At 40.1% G+C, this 21,861-nt stretch overlaps 1 protein-coding gene across 3 annotated transcripts in view; it reads right to left on the reverse strand.

Annotated features, from left to right (window-relative positions):
• Positions 1–21,861, reverse strand: part of TRRAP (transformation/transcription domain associated protein) — a 97,805-nt gene that overhangs the window by 35,622 nt on the left and 40,322 nt on the right. For all 3 annotated transcript variants that reach the window (XM_068146749.1, XM_068146747.1, XM_068146748.1), the window contains exons 39-57: positions 21,394–21,660; positions 20,695–20,901; positions 19,343–19,501; positions 19,120–19,254; positions 18,809–18,919; positions 17,451–17,597; positions 14,676–14,889; positions 13,888–14,013; positions 11,932–12,078; positions 10,673–10,875; positions 9,941–10,062; positions 8,137–8,350; positions 5,797–5,976; positions 5,446–5,592; positions 4,643–4,762; positions 4,073–4,360; positions 3,650–3,787; positions 2,931–3,043; positions 2,315–2,450 (exon numbers count right to left, since the gene is read on the reverse strand). In XM_068146749.1, the coding sequence (XP_068002850.1) occupies positions 2,315–2,450; positions 2,931–3,043; positions 3,650–3,787; positions 4,073–4,360; positions 4,643–4,762; positions 5,446–5,592; positions 5,797–5,976; positions 8,137–8,350; positions 9,941–10,062; positions 10,673–10,875; positions 11,932–12,078; positions 13,888–14,013; positions 14,676–14,889; positions 17,451–17,597; positions 18,809–18,919; positions 19,120–19,254; positions 19,343–19,501; positions 20,695–20,901; positions 21,394–21,660 (3,174 nt within the window). The remainder of the gene's footprint in view (positions 1–2,314; positions 2,451–2,930; positions 3,044–3,649; positions 3,788–4,072; positions 4,361–4,642; positions 4,763–5,445; positions 5,593–5,796; positions 5,977–8,136; positions 8,351–9,940; positions 10,063–10,672; positions 10,876–11,931; positions 12,079–13,887; positions 14,014–14,675; positions 14,890–17,450; positions 17,598–18,808; positions 18,920–19,119; positions 19,255–19,342; positions 19,502–20,694; positions 20,902–21,393; positions 21,661–21,861) is intronic.

The raw sequence follows: 21,861 nt of genomic DNA on the forward strand, positions 1-21,861 counted from the left end.
TATTCAATTCACCCCCTTATTCCAAACCCTAGCATCTTTAGCTGAGTAATTCCAGTAATGTCTCAGTACACAGCAATGAAGATCAGCGAGCTCCTTTCTGCTGTGATTTAATGCAGCAGTCTCACCTTTCAGGTTTTAGTTCTGCTTCTGGTTTATGCTTCTACATTAACTAATGACAGCTGAACAACTCTATTTACCATGGCAAGAGGGTGCATTTTCTTGACATTTAAAAAAAAGTAAATATTTTTTTAAGACACAAAAGTTTTCAATTTTCTATAGAGCAGACACACTGCACAAAGAGTTAAAACAAAAGTCCCAGAAACATCTCCTGGTGATTCCAGCAGAGAAGTCTGTCATTTGCCTGGGAAGAAGATGCTTAAGAAAGGATAAGGAAGAAGATACTTTAAATATGGCCAGCTTTTTGCATGTGGAAGAACTCATTAAAATGTACTCTCAAGTACCTACAGACTTCCTGCTGCACCTTTTCAGAAAATGGAGTGGGAGAAGGGCTGTGTCTGTGTATTTACAGCCCTTTAAGCTTCACTCACAAAAATATATAAATTCTTGGAAAGAAAAAAAGATCTTCCAGATGTAAATCTTTTCATAGTGTTATTTTCTGGATGTAGTGTGCCCCCCACCTTCAAACTCTTTGCTAATGGCCGAAACTTTACTCAGCATTCAATCATCAAACACATGGACAGCACAGAATACAGACTCCTGAGTCAAACCCAGGAAAGGACACAAGGAAGGTTAAATGTTTTACAAGTGCATGCTGTTCAGCAAAATGAATTACAAGCAGAACACAATAATGAACACAATAATGAATCAGGAAGGTCAATAGGAGGGAAGTACAAACAATACATATTACCCGTTACAAAATGAAGATGATAACTGACTCCCTTGCCACACACAAGCAAGCAAAGTACAGTGCTGGTTTCTAAAACAAGATACAACCTATAGGGCACACCTATGCTACTTCAGATGAAGAGTATGCCCAGAAAGACTGTGACATCTCAATTCTCACTAAACTCTACTACAAAAAGCAATCTGATCTACTTGGGCCCTGCTTTCAATGGAGCATTGGCACAAATGACCTCCAGAAGTTCCTGGCAATTCAAACTATTTTATGGTTCTGTAAACTTTAAGAGTATAATTATCAATGGATTAAGCTTCTCAGGGAACCTTGAAACATCAGAGAAAACTTCATACTCAAGTCCTCTTATTCCACAGAGCATCAAATAGACAACTCAATCCAGTGCAATCTAGGAGCCTCAGCACTCTCCATCATAGACATGTATCTAGAGTTCTGCATCACCATGATGATACCAACTTCTACCACAAAGATTACCATACATAAATTGCTATGATTTGAGAGGAGATAAAAGTACTTTTTAGCCTTTTCTCAGTAAACACTGTAGATTTCAACAGTGCCACTTCACAAAAGCCCACTCATATGTAGTCTCACCATCTTTACCTGCATGCATTCTAGTATAAACATTACATACATAAAAACTGTTGGGGAAATATATTTGTAAGTAAATAATCTAAATGCTAAGCATGCCCTTATGCTTATGCATTATGATTCTACTTCCTTGATAAACCTACTTTTGCAGAATAAAAGTATTTCTTCCCCAGAAGTAACCTATCCCTTTCTGTAATCCTTGTTCAAGTCTAATCCCCATCTCTCTCTGCCAGTCACCTGAAATCCTGTCTCCTGCACAGCCAGTCTCATTGATGCACCCTGCAACTTTAATTCAATGCCTCTCTCCTTCTCTGCTTTATCTGTAAAGGATAAAGTCCTTTACACTTTATCAAAGGAAATCACTTTCTTCAACTTCTTGCTTCAGTCTATTTACCCAGTTATCCCTGCCACTTCCAGTCAAATTTCAACTCCTCCAACCTCCTCATCTTCACCTTATATTTTGCTCATTGCTTCCCAAGCTCATTGTCCCTCTCCAAAACTGTGTTAAGTTATGGCATATAGTTGCAAGGGTCCCATTTTAAGTTTCTCCACATATCCCTGCTGGCACACACTTCTGTAGCAAGCACATGTTACTTTTAATGACTTATTACCTGCCCTGGCTAAATTTCTTACACAGCACAGCTTTATAAGAGAAAGAAAAGAGAGCCAAGTTTGTCTGTTGAAGTGAGAAGCTTCAATTGCCAAAATACCCAGCTGTGTGCTGGGACACCAAAGGAAACTTCCACAGAGCATTTCCCTGCATCTCAAATGAACTGTAATGATGACCTGTCAAAATGTTATTTGTAAAATGAAGAAAGAAACTAAACGTCAGTATAAAAAGGGTTCACTTACCTGCACCAGAGCCTCCTTCATAGCAGTCCAGTTTGAGACCCTCCATGCACACTCCAGCACTAGGTAAGGATTTATATGACCTTTTGACTGGCCATATTCTGTCAAGGGTTCCCACTGGTTCAGTTCCTTTGAGCAGCTAAGAAAATCAAAGGCAGTGTTGATGAAAGTGATTATAACTGCTGTGTATCAAAATATTATCTGCATATTTGTTTGTCTATGAACAGCTCTGCAAGCACTGCAAAAGTTTTATCCAGATGGGAAGACCATTTATCTATTTATTACCAGTTATAATACAGAAGTGAGTGAACAGGGAAGAGCTGCGTTTTGTGTCTCCCAGAACAACCATTTTAAACAGGAAAAAACAAATTTTAGCTCCAGTCTGTTTCCACCAATAGCAAATCACATTTTTACAACACTTCAGGCATATCACATCTGAAAGTCTGTTAAGGGAGTCAAAAAATGAATTTTTTTTTTAATTCCCTTTAAAGTTTCCCCTGTGTCTGAGCTAAGTGCTCAGCTAAGTTTATTCTTGTAACTAATGCTTTAAACCAGCAGGGTATTTTAACTTTTATTGCAGGGGGTAAATACTTGTTCTGCAGCTGCTCTAAGGTCTTACCGAATCCAATGATCTTCCCAGAGCTGATACTCAGGAAAGATTGAAGGGGAAGCATTGCTCCGTTCGTGCTCCTTTTTAGCCTTTTCCATTGCTTTTTCATACGTTTCTTGTGCCTACATAAAAGTCAAACCATTTCATTAGGCCATCCTCTATATACACATCAACTCAACATTTTTTTCTTTTAAGTAAAGAAGTGATAAAACTTCTCTAAGTTTTAAGGAAAAAAAACAAAAAAGAAATTGGTGTGTTAACTTGGAATGGAATGAAATGGAATGGAATGGAATAGACCAGGTTGGAAGAGACCTTTGAGATCATCGTGTCCAACCTATCATCCAGCGCTATCTAATCAACTAAACTATGGCACCAAGCACCCCATCAAGTCTCATCCTAAACACCTCCAGTGATGGCGATTCCACCACCTCCCTGGGCAGCCCATTCCAATGGCAAATCACTCTTTCTATGAAGATCTTCTTCCTAACATCCAGCCTAATACAGTCATCTTTTGATAGCTTTACAAGTGCCATACATAACTGAGGGATGTGCTCAAAAATCTCACTGTATCTAGGTATTACATGGCCTTAAACTAATACTTTAGCCAGGAGAGAAGCTGTGGCTCTTCCTTTTTCCAAAGACCAAAGTTTATTAATATTCAGAAGATGACCAGAATATTTATCCTGACAGTAAAATTATTCAAATAATTTCTCACATCAAGAGTGTACCTGTTCAAAAAAGCCATGCTGTTCATAGGCAATAGCTGTTGCTGTCTCTGGGAATTTGCAACGTTTCTGCCACAGCCCAGCCCACATATCCTCCTCTTGTAACAGGGAGTACAGCTCAGCAAGGGAATCCAGTATTTCCTAGAATGGTAAGCACACATTTCTTCAGAGTCAAGCTGGTCCTTACAAAACACAGTAGACAGTGAAAAGATGTTCTACACTGAGGCAAATAGTGCAGTGTTTATACAAACTCTTCTAAAAGCTCTAGAAGGCAAGCAATAGTTACATCCAAGTACTGAGAACAAAAACACTGACATGACAGAAGAAACCCCCATGGTTTGCACATTGATTCTTGCTTGTCTACCCCAATGAATTAAATTACAAAAAACAAAATTTCCTAAGGTATTTCATTTAACATAACACTACCTGCTGAGGAGGAGTTATGCTTTCCTGCTCATAGAACTCTGTTGTCTGTTTAGGCTTAATCTGTAGACTCAGTCCTTTTTCAAAGGCTTGATGTTCCAGCATCAGGGTAGAACGAAACCAGAGATTGTGAGTCTTCCCCAAGTATTTCAGGACACAAGGTCTGATTGGAATGGGAGGAACACACTGTGACATTGCTTCCACAAAGCAATTCAGGGCACTCGGCTGGCAATCTCGCTGGACTTGATGGCTACCACTGCACAAGAAAGGGCTTATTTCACCTGCTAGAGCCTAGAAGAAAATAAGAGAAGAACAGCTATCTGTTCATTTGGATTCTTCACTTAGACAATTTATATTAAACATCATGCTAATACAGGGAATAATCATTTCTTAAGCATATTTCTCTTAGCAAACTGAAGGACCTTACTTCTTTCAAAAGATGTATTGCTAGAAATGCACAGCATCCACTAGCCACAAAGAATGGCAAATTTCTCAAGGGAACTGAGCAAGTCACTTATCACACAAACACAATCAGTCATTTACAAAGAGGAACTCGTGAGGAGAGATTCTCACATGCTGTTGTCTGTCCGACAAGATCTTCCAAAGTCGTGAAAAAAGCTGTATCCAAGTCTTCTCTGCTAGAGGTGTAGAAATATGGCATAACTGGACAAAGGCACTCAGCAATGCTCCAGTCTAGAAACAAGAAGAAAGAGATGTATATAAATGGGAGAAACACCATTTGTACTATGGAAAAACAGTTCACAGTTACATAGTTGTTTAAGCAGTAATGCAAATGCCTTTGACAACCAACATGCCAAGAATGTGTCCTTTAACAATGCTGACTACTGTGACAAGAATTCAATCCTATTTCACTTTACTGTAGCCCTTTAAAAAAAAGAAAGAAACAAGAGAAAGTTGATGACTGATAATAGAAATGATCAAGAAGATTGCAGAGATGGTATTACTGTGAAAACCACTTCAACATAGCTTTCAGTTAAAATTCTCTCCTTAGCAGTTATTTAAACGTAAGATGTTGATGTGCTGCTTTGATTCCATGCACTTTGTCATCGCTATTTTCTTATCTGAAATGGTAAAAAATACTTACAGATGGAGAAGGATGAAATTTAGCTTTGTAGGAAAGGGATACAGTAACAACTAGTGATTAAGTGAAGGCTTAAGAATTTTTTACCCTATGCAACCAAGAAATTATAAGAGACATCCACATTAAAAAAAAAAAAAATCAAATCAAAAATCAGAAGTGTGAGGGGAAAAAAGGAGAAAAGAACAAAAAAAAGAAAGAAAAAAAGGTATGTCAGGTCAGTTTGAAGACTTCAGTATTAAAGTGATTTGCCAGGAAACCAACGACCTGTACCAACCTTCACTTCTCGAAGAGAGTCAAGAAATTTGTCATGCCGGTTGGTCAACATGTGCAGCTGATTGCCAATGTCCTTCTCAGAAAGCTCCTTAGTTTTAGGTGTACTGGTCTGATCTCCCGGAGCCAACTCAATGTCTATTTCAACATCCTACACAGAAGTAAACAACTCAAAGCATGCAGACAGTTTCTAAGCACTTTTGCCTTTTTTTTTTGCCATACAAATATACAATACCCTTCCGATCAACTTATTGCAGATCTCACTAATTCTACAAGACATATTCTCCAAATTTGCTTGATGAAGAGTTATACACCATCAAAAAGATTTCTTCCTACAGTATCTCCTGCAAGTTACCTCTTCTTTGGATTCGCTGTTTTCCCTTTCACGAGGCTCCTGTTTGACGTGGGTCACCATAGCGAACGCCGCTCTATCGTGGCTGTCGGCAAGGTTGATAACATTGGTGATGGAGGGCAGCATAGCGCCCTGACAGCTTGTCCCAATGGTAGTATTTCTCTCACACACTGCCAGCAGGAGCTATGATATTAAAAAGCAAGGAGAGTTTTTAAATAGATATCTCAGGGCAATATTTCAAGGAAAACTTCACTATGGCTTAATAGTTATCTGTTCAGTCTGGAGAAGAGAAGGCTCTGAGGACACGTTATTGTGGCCTTCCAGTATCTGAAGGAGGCCTACAAGAAAACTGGGGAGGGACTTTTTAGGGTGTCAGGTAATGATAGGACTAGGAGGGATAGAAAAAAAAATAGAAATGAGTAGATTCAAATGGGATGTTAGGAAGGAGTTGTTCCCCATAGAGGGTGGTGAGACACTGGAACAGGTTGCCCAGGGAGGTGGTGGAAGCCTCATCCCTAGAGGTTTTTAAGGCCAGGCTGGAAGTGGCTCTGGGCAACCCGTTCTAGTGTGAAGGGTCCTTGCCCATGGCAGGGGGGCTGGAACTCGATGATCCTTGAAGTCCCCTCCAACGTTAACAATCCTATGATTCTATGTTCAAGGCCCATTTATCCCCTTTATTCAATAAATGCACTAACACATCTCCACCTTAATCTAATGACATCTTGTGACCATTTTGAAGTTTATAAAGTTTTTCAAGCTTCTCCTGAAAATGCTGAAGAGATAGGAATTGTCTATGCCTAAGTTCTGTATTTTGTACTTTCCAGCAGGTATATTTAGTGTTCTCAATCAATGTACACAGACTCTCACCATTACAGTGAAAAGTCCTCCCAAAAAGGATGTGTGGGGGACCAACAAACCAGTGGGTTTATTTATCTCTCTGGAAAGAGATTTAATAATTTTAAGAGTATAAAGTTATCCTCACAGGATGCTTTAAATTCATGCTTTAATATAAAACTTGTTACCGAAAAGAAAAAAAAGGTTTGGCCTCATCTTGGTTTAAACAAACCAAAAATGCAATTTCATTTCAACATAATCCCACTTAACAACTGTCACAGCACAAGAGCCCTTGCTCAAGCCTTAACAGTTTTCTGCTATAACAATTCTTGTACTTTGTATAATCACCATCTAAGAAATGGGTTTTCCTAAGAAGCATTAACCCAGTCATTCAGTCATTAAGCTTTCCACAGAGAAAATAGATTTTAGTGGTTGATAATTAAAGCCACTTACCAAGCACCACCATTTCATGGGGTTAGACACTGTATTTATTTTGAAGCACCACAGGAAGTCTCGGAGGCGACAGGCTTAGTATTTTTAGCTTTAATACAGACTGCACAGTGCATAATGTTTTTACACCCAGTCAAAAAAAAAAAATAAATGAGGAACAAAATCTCTTTTTTGAATTGTAACTGTATTTCAGAGTGACTGAAGGAGCTGAGGCTATTTAGTTTGAAAAAGAGGAGGCTGAGGGGAGACCTCAGCGCTCTCTACAACTACCTGAGAGGACGTTGTGGAGAGGTTGGTGCTGGTCTCCTCACAGGTAATTACTAATAGAACAAGAGGGAAGGCCTCAAGCTGCAACTGGGTAGGTTTAGATTGGATGCTAGGAAAAATGTTTTCACAGTGAATGGTCAGGAATTGCAATGGGCTGCCCAGGGAGGTGGGTGAGTCACCAACCCTCGATGTGTTTAAAGGTCATTTGAATGTAGTGCTTGGGGATATGGTTTAGGATTGAACCATGTAGAGCAGGGTTATCGGTTGGACTTGGTCACAGTATCACAGTATAACTAAGGTTGGAAGAGACCTCACGGATCGAGTCCAACCTATCAACACATACCCCATGACTAGACCATGGCACCAAGTGCCACGTCCAATCTCCTCTTGAACACCTCCAGGGACGGTGACTCCACCACCTCCCTGGGCAGCCCATTCCAATGATGGACAACTCGGTCGGTGAAGAACTTTCTCCTCACCTCGAGTCTAAACCTCCCCTGGTGCAGCTCGAGACTGTGTCCCCTTGTTCTGGTGCTGGCTGCCTGGGAGAAGAGACCAACCCCTTCCCAGCTACAACCACCCTTCACGTAGTTGTAGAGGGCAATGAGGTCACCCCGGAGCCTCCTCTTCTCCAGGCTAAACAATCCCACCTCTCTCAGTCTCTCCTCACAGGGCTGTGCTCAAGGCCTCTCATCAGCCTTGTTGCCCTTCTCTAGACACATTCAAGTGTTTCAATGTCCTTCTTTTCCAACCCGACTGTTTCTGTGACTCTGACACCAATAATTTCCCTACCTCAATGCACTGTTTGATCCAGAAGTGATTCCCCATTGCTTCCCAGTTTTGGGAGCAGGTCACATAAAGCAGGCGCTCGTAAACACGACGTTTCATTGAATTGTCAAAGACCTCAAAAAATTTTGCTCGGATGAGCGGTTGGGCACAACGCAAACCTGACAGGAATGCTGGCTCCAGTTTAGCAGTGAGTTCACTCCCAGAGAGATTCTCATCCCTAAAATAAATAAAGATGAAAAAACAGGGACATTAGAACAAGATGTCTTCTAGGTTTTGCATATAAACCACTAAAAACCCGAAGAGGTGATATGCTGTAGCAGCCCACGTGGTGTGACACACATCCAGGTGTGGCATTTTCAAAGAAACAGGAAAGAAAACCTTGCTGCTTGTTAGGAAACTGCCCCAGAACTAGTGTGAAAAACTCTTTCAGGATAAAATCCTACCATAATAACAAGTTGGACCCATGGGCCAAGGTTAATTGTATGAAGTTTAATAGGGCCAAATGCCAGATCCTGCACTTGGGTCACAACAGCCCCATGGTAAGTTACAGACTTGAGGATGTGGGGTTGGAAAGCTGCAACCTGGAGAGGCACCTGAGGGCACAGTCGACTGAAGGTGAGTCAGCAACACCCAGGTGGCCAAGAAAGCAAATGGCATCCTGCCTTGTGTTAGAAACAGTGGTCAGCAGGGGCAGGGAGGCAATCATATCCCTGTACTTAGCACTGGTGAGGCCACACCTCAAATATTGTGTTCAGTTCTGGGCCCCCTCAATAGAGGAAGGACACTGAGATGCCGGAAAGTGTGCAGAAAGGAGCAGTGAGGCTCATGAAGGGCCTGGAGTGCATGACCTATAAGGAGTGTCTGAGGGAGCTGGCGTTGTTCAAGTCTAGAGAAGAGGATGCTGAGGAGAGACCTCATTGTTCTCTACAACTGGGAGGTTGCAGCAAGGAGAGGGCAGCCTCTTCTCCTTGATGACAAGTGACATGACTAGAAGAAATGGTTACAAGCTGTGCCAGGGAAGATTTAGGCTGGAAATTTCTTCATTGAAAGAGTTCTCAAACATTGGCATGGTCTTCCCAGGGCAGTGGTGGAGTCATCATCCCTGGGGGTGTTCAAGAAGCAGGTGGACCGGGCACTTGGCGACATGGTTTAGTGGTGACTCAAAGGTTGGGCTGGATGATCTTTGAGGTTTCTTCCAACTAGATATTCTGTGATAATTGTGCAACTAATCCAGCCACATCTGCATTCTGTTTGAAATTATATTCATTGATGACAATTTCTGACCACCACATCTGCACCAGGGCTTTGAACACCAACTCAAAATACACACCAGCACCAAATGAATCACCTGGCATCTGTTGATAAGGTAACTATTTGTGTGTTTTTCATTACTTAGCAAGTAACTCTCCTGAAAGTACATCCTACAATACAATTCCAAGAAAATAAACATCAAAATCATCATACTCTATGGATGTGAAGACAGATTTCACCTGTAACCACAGTGTTCAGAAGACAAATCAGCTACGAGGAAGCTCTGGTATCTTGGGAAAGGAAGAGCTTGGGGTAGCGGAGATATTTCAGCAGTGCCAAAGAGGAAATTATTTATAGGGCACTTCTATATTCAAACTGTCTTCAGTAATTATATATTGTCGTCTCAGTGAAAAGAATTAATTTTGCATTTTAGGGGGAAAAAAAATTAAAATCATTAAATTCAGACCTACAGAGACCAATGGCATGTTAGAAAGGTCATGTATGGTACAAATTATGAACCAATAAGCTGCAACAAATGATTAATAGCTGTAATTACCTATAGACATAGTTAACAAGGTCCAAGAACTGGGCATTTAATTCAAGGTCTTCTGGAAAACGCTTTTCAATGTAAGTCATCATTTTCACTAGTAAAATGGACTTCTCCCGGAGAGTAGGAGTCTGTGGTAAAAGAAGACATGATTAATTTCCTCAGCTCATCTGAAAACTTGCATGGAACTGGAGCATTTCAAAGCACACCTCAGCCATCCTTTACCCCACTCGTTGACTTCTAAAGGACTGAAGAATAGCTTGGTAGAAGGTCACAGTTCTTGACAAATAACTCAAGCATTTCTCCTTCTAATATATGCCAGAGAATTTTAAACTCGTGACCTAATTGTGGCATTCCAGTATCTGAAGGGGGCCTACAGGAAGGCTGGGGAAGGACTTCTCAGGATCTCAGGTAGTGATAGGACTAGGGGGAATGGAATGAAGCTGGAGGTGGGGAGATTCAGGCTAGATGCGAGGAGGAGGTTCTTCACCATGAGAGTGGTGAAGCCCTGGAATGGGTTGTCCAGGGAGGTGGTCGAGGCGTCATCCCTGGGGGTGTTTAAGAGCAGGCTGGATGAGGCTCTGTCCAGCCTGATCCAGTGTGGGGTGTCCCTGCCCATGGCAGGGGAGTTGGAACTAGATGATCCTTGTGGTCCCTTCCAACCCTGAATGAAACTATGAAACACTGGTTTGCACTCATTTAATATTTGAGACCAGTAACAATTTCATCTTCTCAAGGTACCTGATTGGCTGCCATCGGGGAATTGTTTTTCACCCATTCTTCTACTATTTTCACCACTGCACGAAGAATTTTGGCATCAGTAGATTTTTCAATGAGGGATGTCAGAATAGCTTGTATAAAATTTTTCCTCATTTCCATACTCATCACAGCCAAGCGAGTTTTCACAAGATCCAGGCTTAGCATTACCAGTTCACTTGTACCTGCTATGGGTGCAAAAAAGGGGATGTCAATTGTGTACACACCCATGAAATGCTGAGTAAAAATACTTTCCAGAGCAGCTGCTGTAATTTTAAAAATAGCAATGACAGTATCTGTTACCTGGAAATACACTCCTAGAAAGAAACCTTTTCACAATCACTACTTTGCCATTCCCAAGCAACTGAGACAAAGTCCTTCCAAAGAAATCCTTTCAAAATCATAAAGCTAAGCACGTGGGGTTTCATTTCAGTAAATCTTTGGGAACAGGTATTACAGAAGCCCAGTACTGAAAAGCTGCAATTTAACTTGTGAAAGAAGTACTCTATGATGCAGCACACCTATTCTGTTCTCTTCATTTCCTGACTTGCTTATCTGTCACATTTAATAATTTCCAAGTCGTTTCTCAGTGTTGAGAAAATGTGCAAGGTTCTCGTTTACCTAATCAAAATAGGGGCTGGCAATCTAAAAGCAGCAATTCTTCCCAAGTATTTTCTTCAGTAGCTTGCTCATTAATAAACCACAGTGCTCTTTACTAGCATGGAATTCTCTTTTTCAAGAATATCTACTTTTTTTGTGCCCCCAATGACTCATGACCTAATTCATTTAATGACAGGCAGAAATGTACAGACTGAAAACGATGCTGGTTTAAGATAAAAACAAATCAGCAGCTCCAAAAAGTTAATTTCACAAACAGTTGTTCCAATATTATAAGAGCAAAAAAAAACCAAAACAAAGCACTGATCGAAAGTATTCAGTGCCTCTCCCTTCAATATCAAGAATTTCAGTATTTCTACATGTGCTGTAGCTCAACAAACACTAACCATTCACTGAGATATTGCCTTTAATACTGAAATTCATATATTAAACAGGTGACAAGAACTCAAAAGTGCATTTTTATCCCACATCAGTAACACTTCTCACTCATGTGGAGGTATTTTTCAACAGGCAATGATGCACACAAAAATCTGCAAAATCATTTTAATCCATTCTAATCCATTCAAGAGTCTAACACTTTACAGCACTTCTAATCATAAACATCTTTAGTCCACACAGTGTAATACCTGTAGTTGCTTCTGCTGTTCCTGCTGTAGCCTGTGGGTTTAAGTGCTCCCTGACCATCTTCTGGAGAGACCTCATAAAGACTGAAATCAGCCTGTCAATGTAGCTGGGATTGTTACTGCACGCAGACTTAAGGATCATTAAAGTACCTACAGGATTAAAACACGGAAGTAAAGCTTTCATTGAGCATGACCCAAGTAAGATACAGGTTTTCAGTCTGGATGTTCTCAGTCTTTTGAGAATTCTCTGAGCTGTATTTTGTCCTGCCATGAAACAAGCATGGTCCTACCCAAGTTACAGATAGAAATCTGGATAGATTTGAAGAAAACTTTCAGTTTTAACTTTAGCATAACTACTGAACAGCTTATTTTTGCATTAATCAGAATATTTGGAAGTTCTGTACATAAACCTGGGATAGAGGGTAAGGGGGAGAAAGGGAGGATTGAGAGCATATATTTCACAGAATTGTCAGGGTTGGAAGGGACCTCAAGGATCATCTAGTTCCAACCCACCTGCCATGGGCAGGGACACTTTCTACTAGAACAAGTTGCACAAAGCCACATCCAGCCTAGCCGTAAAAAATTCGAGGGATAGGGCTTCCACCACCTCCCTGGGCAACTTGTTCCAGTGTCTCACCCCCCTTTCATGGGGAACAAGGACACAGCCCCTTCAAATTACACAGTTGCTACCAAGGCTTATCCTAACACAAGCTTATGTATGTTCATGTAAACCAATCCGCTCTAGCAGTATTTTATACTATAAAACACTCAGTAGTCACATCATAGCCTCTAAAACCACTATAGCTACCCCTGTCCTTCCTGCAACTTCATAATTCAACAAAATGTTTGTTGAATTCAACACCAATGTTTGCAGAAGCATTCAGCAGCTGGCTGCTTCCAAATTTTTGCTCCCTTTTTGTGCTCAGCTGTGCACGAATGTGTCACACAAAGTTTAGCCTCTTAAATACAGAATTAATAAGATATGCAGTACCTGATAGTTAGACTGTAGAGCTGCTTTTAAGAGGGCTCTGGACAAAATGTAAGAAATATCTCTCTTGGTTAGTTTGTTGTAAAGCACATTCTGGCATCTGACAAATAGGCAATTCCCAAAGTGAAATTACAACTAACTACACACATCACAAAGTAGAACAATGAAGGACGTTTACCACTTAAATCAGTAAGTTGCTCAAAATTGTGCAATTTCAGGTCTGTATTACCAACACAACCAGTTCTGGGCCAAACTGTATTATTCCAATGCATCTTAGTCACTGTAATGTGTAGATGAGTTCTCTACCAGTTAGATACATACAGAGAGCAAGAAAAAAATCATTTCAAAGAATGTTAGAGGTTGGAAGGGACCTCCAGAGATCTTCAGAATGGTATATACCAAAAAATGGTATTTGCTCACTCAAGAAAAAAATTGTATTTTTGGGATTTCTTACTTAATGAGAATTCAAGATCTACAAATACATAAATCTTCCTACACTATTTAAATAAGCTGATAAATGAGGCTTTAAAAATAACTGCAAAATGCAGTATAAAGCAGTAACCTGTAAGAATGTTTATAGTATCTCAGAATACTACAGCAGGATTTTGGGGGTTCCATGTAACAAAGCATCCAGTAACTTTTGACATTGTATTTCAGTTAACCTGAATGCTGCATCTTTTCCCTAATCACCCTGAATGCAGAAAGCTTCCATGGAGCACAGCTGCAGCTCCTCACTTCCAATAATCGCTCCCAAGTCAGCTACTGGGAGAAAAGAGAATGCAATGAACCTTCAAGGCCTTTTCTTCATAGGTAATAGAGATCTCAAGCTATTTTCTCAAGCTAGCTCAAAAGAGTTCCAACAGCTTCCTCTGCACAATATCATTTTCCCTGTGGAAAACAAAGGCTGATGACAAGGACCACATTCATTTCCAGGCACTACATATGTCTAAGTAGAGATGTGGGAAACTTACCAAAGAGCTGAGAAGGGTTAGCATTAGTGGCTTTTTCATAATTAGTAAGTCCTTCATAAATAACTTTTCCAACTGCAGCATAAAGGCACTCAAGCTCTTCATACTTGGAAGCTACACTTGAGGTACCTGCCGAGTTCAGAGAGAGTTGTGTTTACTTTTGATAACAATCAGCCACAGAACAAGCAAAGAAGAGTTACACTATGAATATACAGTCATCAGCACCATCCCTGGAACTTTATCTTGCTGAGACACCAACAAGCAGATCCATCATTTATATAAACCTCTTCATTACACAACCAGTATGTCTTCTAATAACTCATTTTGCTGAGAAACCTTTGATTACTGGGGTGTTTTTAAGATATCATCTGAATTAGTCTGCATTTAGACACAGCATATTACCTGTTGTCTTTCTTTGTTACACTTTATCTCCCTTCCTTGTATTAGCAAACCAGAAAAGCTTAACACCCACAAAATTGCACTTCTAAAGCTGAAAAACTGTAATTGCAAAAATACATTAAATTTATAACATGCATTGCTTGAACCAAAGTTATGACAGCCACAGGTTATTAAGTTTTTATGTCAATGGCTAATGATGTATTCCACATGATTACTTATTTCAGCTTTTCTTTTTTTGAACAGAGGTTGAAAGTGCAAGTTAAAATGGGCCATTAAATGCAGGAATCATAAAGCAGAGTATTAGCACATTCCAAAGAGCGGCTTCACACCAGCCTTAATGACTTAAGTTATGCAGCAATAAAGGATAAAAGGAGGAAGAAAATACCACATACTTGGTTCTGTAGGGAAAATACCCATCAGACGAGAAAGCAGACTGTGGACTGCTCTCAAAACCTTGGTGTTTCCACAGGTCATACAAGCTGCTACACCTCGTTGCAGGGGCTTGAAGCTGCTAAGGATAGCAGGGGGCTGCAGTACAGTTAACAGAAAACTTAAGACCTCTAAGCCAGTGCAAATGTTGGCAAAGTTAGCTTGATTGGGCTGTTCCTAAAGAGAACACATACAAAAAAAAGAAAAAGCCAATGAGTAGGGGAAATCACACAGTAACTCCAGCTCAAATCTGTTGAAAGCCTACAAGAAGGTTGAGATTTCTATACAATCTTCTGGATAAGCCATGCAAAAGAAAACTGTAAAATACAAGGCACTACAGAAACTTTAACCATCAAAATGTTACTTAAGCATTTACAGGTATGATCCTCCTGATGCTTTTTGTGATCCTGTTTTGAAATTTGCCCACTGGTTAGAAATGCCTTCAACAGAGGACTGCAATTTATCTCTTCCTCAGCTCCTTTCAGAGACAGGCCTTTGGCAAAGAGCTAAACCAACATATTCTGTGATAAGTTACAGCTTTGATGTTACAAAAGGGGATACTTGGAACTAAAGAAAAGCAAAATAAATAAAATAGTCCCGAATGTACCTTTGTATAGCTACAAAATTAGATTGATAGTAAATTAGTCTGTTCGCTACAGAAGCCTTATTCTTTTTTCTGAACCTCTTCTATAACTGATGTCACACAGCACAAAACTCCTGTTCCAGAAGACTCATACCCTTGTATTAAGTAACTATCAACAATGTCCAACCTAAGAGGTGGTATGTTGCCTTTGTTTTGAGGTAGGGGAAGGAGCAGTGGAGTGGGCTAGGCTTTGATTTTTGCCTCCCTCTTGGCAGCAGTGCACTTTGTCCACCTTCCCCAGATTCACAGAAGGTGGTAAACTGGTATAAAAAGGCAGAGGGAAAAGAAAGCCCTTCATGTCCTGAAATCAGATGAAGTCTGCAAGTTGCACTCTCTATAGCTATTTTTACCCCTCCACCATCTTCTCCTCTCTTCCAGACAGAGAGGGCAACACTGGTCTGTACAGAGTGCACAGCACTTCTTCAGCAGCCAGAACACAAGACACTCACAACCTCCTCTGCCTTCACTGCAGAAGAAATCACTTAGTCATCACTTTTCCTGAAGTCCTACTGCTGTTACTGCACTTGGCACTTAAAATAGCTGTGCAGTTGTGCGAGAAAGATGAGCAGGAGGTAATCCTTGTGCAACAACAACCAGAACTGACTGCAGTGCTTCCTGTCATAGGCTTTCGAAGGCCATCAACAGGAAAAACAATTATCAATTGGAATGGCAATTTTGACTCAGGTTGCACACTACTTGAGAAAAGATGAGTAAAGCAACAAACACAAGCTCCCTGCAGTGCTATCAGTGCTTAGAAAACCAAAACAAATGGAGCTACACAAAAACTACTTCCAACAGAAGGAGGAAAGGATGAGAGTAGACACTTGCCCTTTCAAGGACTATCCCCATCAAGACAACAGCACTATAAAACCATAGCACATGTGGATCAACAGATGGAAAAAATAGGCCACAGCAAATTTTCTCATAACCTTAGACATTTTAAGTTTCTTCATAAGTCAAATATATTACTCCTCTATTCAAACACAAGTGACATCATGAGAGCTTCTACAAAGCTAACACAGTGAGAGCTGCTAATTTATTAAACAGTATGATACAAAAAAGCAGGGTGTCGAAAAAGTTATTCCATGGCAAAAAGCAGACAAATAGCACACAGATGCTACATGAAATAGGTTGTATCAGCAAATACAGGAAGTTAGCCTTTCAGTGAACTTTATATTGCCATAATGTAGTGAGAAACCTAGAAGCAATTAAAAACAATCTCAAATTGTGAAAATTCCTAGTAAGAAATAAAACAAAAATGAATGTTAACCAAAAACCCCAAACAAATAAAGCCCAAACCCCAGATTCCCATCAACAAGTAAGCCATCCAAACAAGCAAATTACAACCTATTTCAAAATGAAAGTAATACAGGAAGTAACTTCACCTGCTCCTAAGCCTTTTTTAATATTTGCAAATACTTCAGCTACCCAAATTACAACTGCTGATGAAATCCACATACTTTACCATTCACAGTTTCACTACAAAGAAGAGAAGATTAAGACTGTGAAAAATCAGTATCCAGATATCACTAGAATTCAATGAACAAACGTGTAAGTGTGTCCAGTTCTGGACCCCTCAATTTAAGAAGGACATTGAGACTCTTGAATGTGTCCAGAGAAAGGCAACAAGGCTGGGGAGAGGTTTGGAGCACAAGCCCTATGAGGAGAGGCTGAAGGAGCTGGGATTGTTTAGCCTGGAGAAGAGGAGGCTCAGGGGAGACCTTATGGCTCTCTACAACTACCTGAAGGGAGGCTGTAGCCAGGAGGGGGCTGGTCTCTTCTCCCAGGCAACCAGCACCAGAACAAGAGGACACAGTCTCAAGCTGCACCAGGGGAGGTTTAGGCTCAAGGTGAGGAGAAAGTTCTCCACAGAGAGAGTTGTTAGTCAGGGGAATGTGCTGCCCAGGGTGTTGGTGGAGTCCCCATCCCTGGAGGTGTTCAAGAGGGGATTGGACGTGGCACTTGGCACCATGATCTAGTAGTCATGAGGTATGTGGTGACAAGTTGGACTTGATGATCTTTGAGGTCTTTTCCAACCTTGTTGATTCTATGATAAGCGAAACCTAAAGACCTACAGGACTAGAACGTTACCTACCACAGTCATTAGCAGCTTATCAAACCACTGCAACTTCAGCTCTGATTTGGGCCACATGTCTGGTCGTAAAGCTGTTTTCAGAAGGTTAACACAGCGCCGAGACAGCAATTCCCCAGGAGATCCAGCAGTGTTTGAGTTGTCATTTACCTAGCAATTAATCAGAGTTAACAAAATGGCACCCTATTGTAACCAACCCATTAATTTATTATGCATTCCAAGCAAGCATATCATTTCTTATTTCTGAAATGGATAAGCTTAAATAGTTTTATCAGTAAAGTCACAGAGTATTTAACTGCATAAAAAGCTGACAACTAGTAGAAAAGATCAGCACTGGTGCCTAAACTGCTAGTTAATCACTCCATTCATCAAAGGTCCATTTTTTAAAAGCTTAATCCTATACAACTCAGATGGTTAACCTCTTCTGTTTGCAATGTATTTATTCACATAGATAGTTCTTAATTCATCTGTGTACTTCAAGAGCACATCTATTCTGTGCAATGGACTGTAGTGTATTAAATCCCACGTTACTTAGCAGAGTCTGCTGCAGAAGCCATAACATTTGTCACTTTTAAGCTACACACAGCTAAGTTTTCCCCACACTAGACAACTTTATTTGTAACAAAATTTGATGAAAACCTTTAGTTCTACATGCTGCATGGAAGAAGCAATTCCAGGTTTTTATCTTGAAAATACAATTACAGTTGTTATTCTTAGATATGTAATTGATGCAGCCTTTCCCTATTAAACTCTCTAAATATTCTTCAGGCTTTGGGTAAAATATTTTTGCCATTAAATCCAGGCAATAGAACAAGCACACTCTGCAGCACCAGGCAAATAAAGGAAGAAATTAAGAAAAAATGCTCATAGGCATTTTCTTTAAATCTTTGCCTGTCTCTAGTGAAATTGCACTAGTCAGATGTATTTCAATCATGTCACTCCTGATACAGTACTTGGTTGAAAGTAAAGAACAAAATGCTAGAAGTGCTCAGCATCAGTGAAATGGAGACTCTTCCAATTTCAAGAGCTGGATTGCAAACCGTTCCATTTTCAAGTGGGGCTCCCTGCATCAAGCTACAAATACACACTGTCAACAACAAGAAGCTAAAGCATACCTCACGAATAACATCCACCATTTGTGAAATGAAACCTATAGAGAAACTGGTTATCAAATTCAATTCCTTGAAATAACAACATTTTACTTTTTGCACAATTCTGCATTAAGGTTTCTCACCTTTCAGCAAAACAAGGTATACAAACACTAGACTAATCCAAGCATAAAAGGACTCTCTTTGTAAGAGGTTTATGGTCTTGGCTACTAATGCCACATGGGTGTTTGTCCATCAGAATAAGCACACTACCTGGCAAGCAATTCTAATCAAGAAGTTCACGACTGTATCTGTATGCTGCTTGTCAATCGGCTTGGCAAGAAGCGCATCAGCTCCTGGCAAGGATTGGCTACGTCCAAATACCTGCATGTACACAAAACCCAAAAGCCATAAGCAACATTGAAGAACCAGAACAAGCACAACTAATCTAAAATAGTTTCTAAACTATAACCTTCAATTCAGGGAGTTTCATGTTATGTGGAAAAAAGCAATTACAACAAATTGCTTAGTCAGTGCAGGTTGTAATTTCAGAGTCTCTGAACAAAACTCCATTTTTTCCTTACAGCACTTATTGCTCCTGTAGCTGTCCTGAATCGTTTTACTTCTTGGCCAGAATCCACAGACAATCCTCTTTTCACAGCAGATGAGGCAGAACTCGCTCCTTCTCCACTTGCACTCGAGTCCATATCTGAATCTGGCTGAAATACCAGCAATGTACATGTTAAAAAGGCATTTTAAACTGTTATATAACAATTCAATCTTTACCAGTTTATTTAGACTTCCTACCTGCTGGTCTTTAATTCTTTGCAATTCCCATTTAATAACTACTTCAGCAAGATCCACAGCTAATTTTCTTTGCTCTATTGTAACACTGGGAGTGAAGCCCAGTCTCTGCATGGCACTAACCATATGCTGAACCAAGTGATGTCTCACTGGATAATAAACCTGAAAAGATAGTTTCACAGTCATGTTAGCCATTAAACAATAAAACCATACACAAAAACTACAGAGTCAACAGAAAGAAAAATGCTAAAAGACCTTCAATCCCAAAGTTTGCTAAATCTGTACCACGTTCAAATTTTGCAACGTGGAAAAGTAACTGGTGCTTTGAAAATACAGTTTTCACTACAGATTTAGTGGCTACTGATTTCATGTACCAAATGAAGATGTTTTGTTGAAGACCCATCATTTTTCTCAAGGATCAACCACTCCAATTTTCTGTCAGTCCTTTTAGAGAGCTACAACTCACATTTGAATGCACTAAGCCATTTTTTATAAAAGCACTGAGGCATCAATTCCTGAAAAGTGACTTAAATGCATTAGCTGGCTGTCACTTTGAATCATACTTCTATCAATAGGAGTTTTCAGAAATCACAGAATCATAGAATGGTCTGGGTTGGAAGGGACCTCCAAAGGTCATCTAGCCCAATCCCCTCTGCAGGCAGCAGGGGCATCCTCAACTATATCAGGTTGTCCAGAGCCCTGACAAACCTCACTTCCAATATCTCTAGGGATGGGGACCCAATTACCTCCATGGGCAACCTGTTCCAGTGTTTCACTACCCTTATGGTAAAGGACCTGTTCCTAACATTCAATCCAAATCTGCTCTTCTCTAGTTCAAAGTTCTTGTCCTATCACTACAGGCCTTTGTAAACAGTCTCTCTCCATCCTTCTTGTAGGCCCCCTTTGGGTACTAGAAGGCTGCTATTAGGTCTCCTTGGAGCCAAATGCTCTTATATTCACATACTGCAGCATTTCCTTATTTGTTCAATGTTTCCCAACATACACAGCTGGAGACAAAAGTTATTAAACAAATAAGGATTACTGGAAGATGGAAAAAAGAAGAGAATTCTACTTTACATAATTCCTAAAGAATCTTCACAGCTAATGCATGTGCAAGAAATTCATCTTGCTTTCACCTAATGCTTTGAGTTCTAGCTTCAGTCATTAGGCTTAATAAATCATTGGCTATTTAGTTTGAATAGTTGTTTTCAGTTTTAAATAAACATCTTTGTAGGCAGCTAATGCCTTTTGAAGCTAAACCACACAAATCAGATCACATTATTTTCAAATCAAACAGTAATTTACCTTCTTGCTATCTGAGACACAGTGACCACCAGAATAATTGGTACAAGTACCTTGAAATGTTGTACTATTAAGTGCAAAATATGGACTAGTTGGGGAACAGTATGACCCTCTTCCACAATGATTTTTCGTGTCCAGTGAGTCAGCATCTGATGCCCATCCTCCATTCGAGCAGGCACAGCTGGAGTCAGAATAGCCATTGCCTGCCTGACAATAGCTCGGGCCTCCATCGCATGGGCTTTTAGAAGACTGTGAAAAACCTGAAGAGCAAAGTTCCTGATCAATATTACACATATTACAAAACTAAAGCATTTATAAAGATAGAGAAAATGCGAGATGCCTTTTCCTCACAAGAAGGTTTTTCCCTAAAGTCTCATAGTTTAATAACAATTTGACAACACTTCAGCATCAGAAGCGCACAGCGTATACTTCTGTCACCCTTGAATTCCCTTTTTCTTCCCTCCCTCTCCACTGTCCAATTTCAAGTTTCCTTTGGTACCCACATTGTCTCAACTGAAATGTCTGTCTCTTTTAAATGAGGAAACATTACCAACTTCATTAATTCAACCACACTTTTCATTATCCTATTTGACAGCTAGGTTTTCACTTACCTTCCAACTTCTTTCTACACTCTCCCACCCCCAAATAAATTTGTAAGTAAAAGAAAGCACACTACAGAACTCCTCAACATCCTTTAAGCATAGAACTCCTCAACATCCCTTAAACATTGAATACAAGCCCATAGTCAGTACCTGCAGAACTATCTTCTTATGTATGGCAAATTTTGCAATGATGTGTGCCAAAAGCAAGTGGCCACTGTATTTGCACGCTGGGTCCACACACGCCTTGGACAGGAGGCAAGGCCAAGCAAATGTCATTAGGCGCCGCAGTTTGCTGTTCCGATTCTTGTTGTTGTCGTGAATGTGATGTGGAGCATGCTCAACTAGAAGTGTGGCAAACTGCAAGAGATATATCCTCAGAGAATCCAGCATATCAGCCTGTTTTTCTGGATCAAGTACCTAGTCCCAGGGATGATCAAAGAGGAGAAAAGGAAGGTGAGAACAAAAACCCGCCAACCAAACCAAAACCATAAAATAAAGCAAACAAAAAGATCTCAATCTTTATTATCTTTAAAAACAAAATCCTAGGGGGTTTTCTTGTTGTTTTGAGAGGTTTTTAAGAAGAGTGTAACTACAACCACTTCTTTTATTTAGTTTCAT

Source organism: Melanerpes formicivorus, unplaced genomic scaffold (genome assembly GCF_026170545.1).
Source record: "Melanerpes formicivorus ecotype bairdi unplaced genomic scaffold, bMelFor1.0.p_v2 SCAF_14, whole genome shotgun sequence".
Taxonomy (NCBI): domain Eukaryota; kingdom Metazoa; phylum Chordata; class Aves; order Piciformes; family Picidae; genus Melanerpes; species Melanerpes formicivorus.